Genomic DNA, 7,947 nt, shown 5'->3' on the forward strand with positions numbered 1-7,947 from the left:
CTATTAACAATACTTCGTACTGATCACAATACTCGCAAATTCTTTCCTGCTAAGAACCGTTGTCATTAAGTCCGACTTTTTTACTTCTTAAAGTTCCTCTCCGGATACCTAGATACATCGATAGAGACACTCTAAATTCTCGCATTCCACGTTAAGTTACAACCTTGTCCTGGGAATGAGGTTAGTTAAGTTACTGTTGTTGAACGTGATTGTGTGTAAATACATTTGCATGCTTGTTCACAGGAAAAAAAATATTCTCTGAATATGAATAAAAATGTGAATGCACACAGGAAGTAATAGCAACGGTAGAAGCTGCGGTATGACTGGACACCAATCTCGTCCCCAGGAGATTTTTTAGATTAAAGATCTCTGAGGTCGATAATGATTAGACACATTAAAATGCGTAGGGCCCATATCTCGCGTATACTTTTCTTGCTTTCAAGACCTAAATGCGTGTTTCCGATTGATCACACAAAGTTTTTCTATAACTTATAATATGCCCGAGGATCGCCAAAAATTAAGATACCACCATGGATCAGCTCAAAAAAAAGCTATTATCGAAGAGTGTTGGGGATAGTTATGATGGGGAGATTTTCGTTCAGGGATTCATCGCAAGATTACACCTGTTAGAGATGGATATACATACTAAGCGCATTGCTGAATTAAGTGACTTACTGCAACTGACAGAATCTGGAAATTTATAAAATGATATTACTGGAGAAATCCGGCTATTTATTGAGGAATCATGCTATCTCCAGTACCTTAATTACCAGCCCATTGCGTTAGAAATAGGGTTCAACCGAAAAGATTCATCAATAAAAACAACAAGCATCACATGGTTATATCTTGAAAGTGAAAGTGAAACACAATTTTTGGTATAAGAATCGGGATAAGAATGTCCTACAAGCTTCCTTAAAAGTGTCGTGCTGTATAGTTATATAAATACCTTGCCGGTCAAAATTCTGTCACTCAAAAATTTAGGTCACTAATAATTTGTGGAGTCTTTGCCTAGAAAGGTAGTTAAATTTGCATCACATGGTTTTCGCTATCTGATTGTTACTTCCTGATGATAAGAGAAAACGTACGATTTACGATGTCAAAAATTTCATAAATTATATCGGGCTGCGTGATATTAATCCTGTGAACAGGCTCGCCGCAAGGGTCATGTTCGTATCACCGTAACAACGTCAAAAGGGTGCAATATTTTTTGGGTACGAAGTTGACAACTGGTTAAACTTGTAACTAGAATGGTATTATAAAATTTAAATCTCAGTATTATGTCCGCATGTTTTTTTTTGTTCCCTCGTAACAATTTTTGTCGAACAAAGAAACAAGTATTTAACCTCGTTCCCATGGCATTTTGCTTTGTTGATGAAGTTGGTAGCGGCCACACCGTAATAACGGCGGCTCAGGGGCCACAAGACCCCTGTGAGGAGGTTGAGAAATATTAGCAACAGAACGAAAAAGTATACATAGTCCAAGTCCCAAGTAGACAACGAGCAAGCAACAAGCAAATTTTCTGATGTGAATCTTTCCCTCAGTCTTGAAAACATTTTTCACAGCTAAAGATAGCGTGTATAATTATCTAAATACCACTGTTCTCTCTCGCATTCTTTAATTTTACTTGTCTCTTCCTCTTCAGCTGATTTAATAGCTGTAAAGCATTTCATGAATTCATCGCCAAGTTCTCGCACAAACAAATCATTCTCCTTTAAATGTTTTAAAGATTCCTCTAACGATTTTGGAAGAGTCTTCATTGCTGCAGGCAAGTTAACCGAGATGGCAACATCTCCTTTATATGGTGGCATGGTCAACGTCATCCCTTTCTTTATCCCATCCATACCAGCAATTATGCTGGCGGCAGTCAAAAGATATGGATTGACAGCTGCTCCTGGCTTCCGGTTTTCAATATACGTACCATTTTCGTTCATCATTTTGACTCGATATGTTACGCTTCGATTATCAAACCCCCATAGATCAGTCGTGGCAGCAAAGACGCCACTGTTGCGACGATCGTAGCAATTGGGAGTTGGGCAAGCAAGACACATTAAAGTCTTTGAATGAAAAATCAAACCAGCTAGCCATTGCTGACCAAGCTCGGATAAATGATTTTTATTTTCCTTGTCATAGAAAAGGTTGTTGCCGTCTAAATCCCACAAGGAGTGGTTAAAATGACCAGAGGATCCGCTAGAACTTGAAAATGGTTTTGACATAAATGTAACAAGCTGATTTTGTGATGCTGCAATTTCTTTGGCAAGATGTCTGAAACGAAACGCATTATCACATAGCGTAATTCCAAAAGACGGTCTCATTGTTAGTTCGTACTGCGACGGCCCGTATTCCACATGGTATAGCTCTGGCATTATTTCCATTTGTTTCATGTTCCTTGAGATGTTTTGTAACAAGAAATCATGTCTTGAAGTATCGAAGGTGGAAAACATATTAACTTCCTTAAAAACAGGTGATTTGTCCACTTTATTCAGAATGTAAAACTCGAATTCATATGCTCCAAAAATCTGCCAATTCTTTTCACGCAACCTCCCTATCTGTTTTTTACAAATAGCACGAGAGTGAGATTGCATAAACGAACTTTCCATATTATCATACTCCAGCCTCAAATCTCCAAGAACAGAAGCTGTGTTCTTCTTCCATGGTAAAACCCGAAAAGTTTCTAAATTTGGATAAAGGAAACCATTTTCGTAATCGATTTCTTCTTGTAAACCAGTTTTAGGCACATACTGTCCATGAACCGTCCACGCGTTCGTTGATTTACAAAGTGGAACACCAGTATCGATACAACGGATAAAATGATCGATATCTAACGTTAAACCTCTCGATATACCATGTATATCTTCCATTTCAACTCGCACAAATTCGATTTCGTTTGATTTGAGCTTTTGGTTCTCCAACAATCTCTTCAATGCTTCCATAATGTACTTCTTACCTAGAAAGCGAATAAGTGTTTTATCGTCATTATGACGAATTTGAACCATTTTTGATCACTTATGCTAACATTAGAAGTGACAATGGTATTAATTAAAGCAAGTTAGATTAATTAATAGACAAGATTCTCTTTAGCATGAATTTAAGCGATTATAAAACTTGTGTTATTATCTATACAACTGCCATTATCTCAAATACTCAGTCTACTACTTATTTGATTTACTTTTTGTATTTCCTAAAACCGCCTATACATTTAAAAATCCTAAAACTGTTAATATTCCCCTACTTTAAAACTTGAAGAGATGTAGAAAAGTTTTTTTTATTTATTTGTTTGTTTTAGCATGGCTTATGTATTCTGTGCTTTTGTTTCGTGTCGCGGATGTTTAAATAACAGAATTATAAAAAAATTATTATTACTAGTTACCAGTTTTATTATTAGCATCTAGTAATTGCAACTAAACTCTTTTTATTCTCCATTTATCTCGTCTCAATGATTTTTGTATCCTTATTCTCAAGGCTCTTTTCTCAACTTATCACGCATATATAAAAAATAATTCTTCTGAGTTGAACAAACGACTGAAAAATGACAAAGTGTTTAAGTAAACAATTTTTATTTTATTTTTTCGCCTCATCCTCCATTTTAGTTTATTTTTAACCTATGAGGTAACGACAGTTCTCCCTCACGCGGGTTGTTTTAAACGCGAAAAAAACGGGGGAGTAGAATAGTTTCAAAAAACATCTTAATTTTTAGCTTTTAGCTTTTTCACAGTAGTGAGAACATTTTTATGTGTCCTCTAATTAATGACACTTTAAAAAACGAACATCTTTAATTAATGGACAAAAAGTAATTGCACGGGCAAACACATGATGGCGGACAGTAATTAGCGGACACTCTAATTAGAATACAATTTTTGTTTCACAAAAAAAACTATCGAAAATATTCTCTTATCGAGATCGGAAAACGATTTTGTCCGCCTTAGCTGTCCGCCTTGGAGATATTTTGCTTATTTTTACAAGATACACGGAAGAACATATACTGCTCTAAAACCGGAAGGCTATTAGTATGAATTACATGCCAAAAAGTTGTGTTTTTCTTCATCTAACCTGCTCCAATCATAGAAAGTTTCAATTTACTCATGCAAATACTTAACAGAGAAAAAAAATAATTGATATCAGTAAGAATTTAAAACGTGCCGCAGATTCGATGCATGTGCATTGTTCTTATAAAATGCTTTTCAGGGAAACAGTAAGGGCCTGAAAAGATCAAGACTCTGGGCACGAGGTTGTTGTCACAGCACTATTATCTTTCCCCCTGTAAGAAATAATTAAATTACTTGCCTTTTCTTTGGATTTATAAATGTCTTTTGTATCAGCGAATGTCTTTTTTTTAATGCAATTTTCATAAAACTTACTATGTGCGCTATTCCTTTTTGATGCTGCATATATAAACAATCAACGTGTAATTTCAACGATAATAGGGCTTCTATTTGTCTTTTTCATAACTTGACAACGAGAAAGATTATCATTAAAAAAAATCCCTTGATGATTTGAAAGTTTATCTTATATTAGACACCAATTATTTTTTCGTTTTAAATTATTTCTGTTTTACTGTGGAAAGTTTATCATTTCTTGAACATGATAGTTTAGTAGGCGACGTTTCGGGAGATCCTTCTCCCATCATCGGGCAAAGTAAAATGATGTTGCGCATGTACTTATATAATTGCAGAGGATCGAAATTCATAAAATTTAACCAATCAGAAACGAGCTGATAATTACAGTTAATTACGGTAATTAACATTTTCGGACCTGGATGTAGGTAACTACTTCTTCTGTAGGGCTGGTAACCAAATCTCAGGAAGTTGATATGAGATGCTGTTTATGTGTTTGTTACGTTCTACACTGTTGATGGTTTCTTTAATCTTCCTGGCCGTTGTTCTGGATTCTTTGTCAATGATTTTCTTTTCATCCCAATTAAACTGATGACTTCTGCTCCAGCTGTGGTCCGCAATTTCGTTTTTCTTCACATCTCCGTTTCTCACTGCGCGCATATGTTCTTGTACTCGTTGCTTAAACTTTCTTTTTGTTTCGCCTATATACACTGCATCACAATCTTTACACGGGATTTCGTAAACAACATTGCTTTGTTCTTCCAGGTTTATTTTGTCTTTTGGTTTAGACAAAGTGCTTCTTAGGGTGTCTTTAGAGGTAAGAATGCATTTGATCTTGTGTTGCCTTAAAACTCGACGAAGGATCTCGCTGGTACCTGGTACGAAGGGTAGGAATGCTGATGCGATAAATTCCTCTGATGTTTCTTTGTTGTCTCCGTTGCATCTTCTCTTCATTTTATTTTTATGAATACTGAACAGACAAACCAAAATAATATCTTCAATAATATCAAACAGCAATATGGAGAATCTATCTTGGCAGAAGTCAGATCGCTAGAGAAATCAAGAATAAAATACGCAAGATACACTAACCATCTTCGGTTTTCTCTACGTTGTCTTCACAACGAGATAACACCTAAAGATCTTCGGCTTACCTGCAGAGTAAAGACTGAAAGAAGTAAGAAAATCTTACAACGCGCAAGCCGCCAGTTGTTGCAAGAAAGAATCCATCTAAATCACGTAACACGTAACACCCTACATCGCCAAATACTTGATCTTAACAACACCATCAAATCGAGACTCTCCACCGACCAATATAAACAGGTTAAGAATATTCATGATAGCGTGTATGAAAAAGAAATGAGATCGGTTAGAGACAGACACCTTAAAAAGTTCAACAAAATCAAAATCAATGACAGATTCAATGATGATACACAAACGGGTATAGAAAAGAGCAAATGGATTGTCAATCTCTCCAACAGACAAGTCACGACAGAAGAAACAAACCTTCTATCAAAAGGAATGAATTTCTGCATGACACCAGCTTCAATTCCAAAGAAAGAAATAGTTGCGAAAGTGGAAGAGGCAATTAAAGATCTACCAAAAGAAGAGGCAGACACAGTAAGAGCTAAAGTAAGCCTCACGCTACAGAAAAGCAAAACACCAAAGGACAATTTGCAAAAATCTGAAAGACTGTCATTGAAGAATCTAAAGAAGGACAAAGATATCATAATCCTAACGGCAGACAAGGGGAGAACAACGGTTATCATGAATACACTTGACTACATCAACAAGTGCAACGAACACATCAACAACGGGCCTTACAAACTTCTCAAGAAAGATCCCACAGAAGTCATCAAACGAGAAGCGAGGAACATCTTAATGGAGTTGAAGAGAAAAGAATACATCGACGATAAGCAGTATTACCGACTGAAACCTTGTGACGGACCACCACCGCGATTTTACGGACTACCCAAAATTCATAAACAGGGAAATCCAATTCGAGTGACCACAGCAAAAACTCAAAAGAATTTTCGGAATACATCAGAGAAATAAAGATAGCAGACGACGAATGCATGGTATCATTTGATGTCACATCACACTACACAAATGTTCCCATAAAAGACACCTTAAACATCATTAAAGACCTTATCGAAAACGATGCTGCATTCGGTGAAAAGACAAAGATTCCAGTCCCGGATTTTCTGCGTTTGGTCGAACTTGTTCTAACCAAAACATGGTATCTGTTTAATAAGAACTTCTACACTCAAACAGACGGAGTTGCCATGGGAGGCCCTGCATCATCAGTAGTCGCAGAAATATATATGCAAGCACACGACATAACAGCATTAGTCACATCAGACAGACGTCCAAAGGTTTGGAAAAGATTTGTTGACGACGTATTCGCCATAATCAAAAGATCTCATCTAGAAGAGTTCCATGAACACATCAACGGCCTACATCGACAAATCAAATTCACTGTTGAGCTTGAACACGATGGAAGTATCGCTTTCCTGGACACTTTGGTCAAACGCAAGAATGGTTCCATTTCAGTTTCAGTGTATCGTAAACCAACACACACTGACCAGTACCTTAACTTCGAATCAAACCATCAGAAATCTTGCAAAGAAAGTGTCATCTCTTCATTGCTGAATCGTGCCAACAGTGTAGTCAGTGACAAAGAGGAGAGGAAAATAGAAATTCGACGTGTAAGAAATGCATTAATCGCAAATGGATACAGTCATAAAGTCATCACGCAAGTAGAAAATAAAATGAAGAGAAGATGCAACGGAGACAACAAAGAAACATCAGAGGAATTTATCGCATCAGCATTCCTACCCTTCGTACCAGGTACCAGCGAGATCCTTCGTCGAGTTTTAAGGCAACACAAGATCAAATGCATTCTTACCTCTAAAGACACCCTAAGAAGCACTTTGTCTAAACCAAAAGACAAAATAAACCTGGAAGAACAAAGCAATGTTGTTTACGAAATCCCGTGTAAAGATTGTGATGCAGTGTATATAGGCGAAACAAAAAGAAAGTTTAAGCAACGAGTACAAGAACATATGCGCGCAGTGAGAAACGGAGATGTGAAGAAAAACGAAATTGCGGACCACAGCTGGAGCAGAAGTCATCAGTTTAATTGGGATGAAAAGAAAATCATTGACAAAGAATCCAGAACAACGGCCAGGAAGATTAAAGAAACCATCAACAGTGTAGAACGTAACAAACACATAAACAGCATCTCATATCAACTTCCTGAGATTTGGTTACCAGCCCTACAGAAGAAGTAGTTACCTACATCCAGGTCCGAAAATGTTAATTACCGTAATTAACTGTAATTATCAGCTCGTTTCTGATTGGTTAAATTTTATGAATTTCGATCCTCTGCAATTATATAAGTACATGCGCAACATCATTTTACTTTGCCCGATGATGGGAGAAGGATCTCCCGAAACGTCGCCTACTAAACTATCATGTTCAAGAAATGATAAACTTTCCACAGTAATATGAATACTGAACAGACAAACCAAAATAATATCTTCAATAATTATTTCTGTTTCTCCTTCTGAAAATCCCTTGATGATTTGAAAGTTTATCTTATATTAGATACCAATTA

At 36.6% G+C, this 7,947-nt stretch overlaps 1 protein-coding gene across 1 annotated transcript; it reads right to left on the bottom strand.

Annotated features, from left to right (window-relative positions):
• Positions 1 to 831: 831 nt before the first annotated feature.
• On the bottom strand, positions 832 to 3,498 carry LOC130614843 (glutamate--isopropylamine ligase-like). The gene is made up of 2 exons (XM_057436304.1): positions 3,368 to 3,498; positions 832 to 2,944 (listed from the first exon to the last, which is right to left on the bottom strand). The coding sequence occupies exon 2, from the start codon at positions 2,928 to 2,930 to the stop codon at positions 1,563 to 1,565; it is 1,368 nt and encodes a 455-aa protein (XP_057292287.1). The 5' UTR covers positions 2,931 to 2,944; positions 3,368 to 3,498; the 3' UTR covers positions 832 to 1,562.
• Positions 3,499 to 7,947: the final 4,449 nt, after the last annotated feature.

Source organism: Hydractinia symbiolongicarpus, chromosome 11, assembly GCF_029227915.1.
Source record: "Hydractinia symbiolongicarpus strain clone_291-10 chromosome 11, HSymV2.1, whole genome shotgun sequence".
Taxonomy (NCBI): Eukaryota; Metazoa; Cnidaria; class Hydrozoa; order Anthoathecata; family Hydractiniidae; genus Hydractinia; species Hydractinia symbiolongicarpus.

Excerpts from the sequence above, each read along its gene's own strand:
- LOC130614843 (XM_057436304.1), bottom strand. The coding sequence starts at position 2,930 with ATGGAAGCATTGAAGAGATTGTTGGAGAACCAAAAGCTCAAATCAAAC.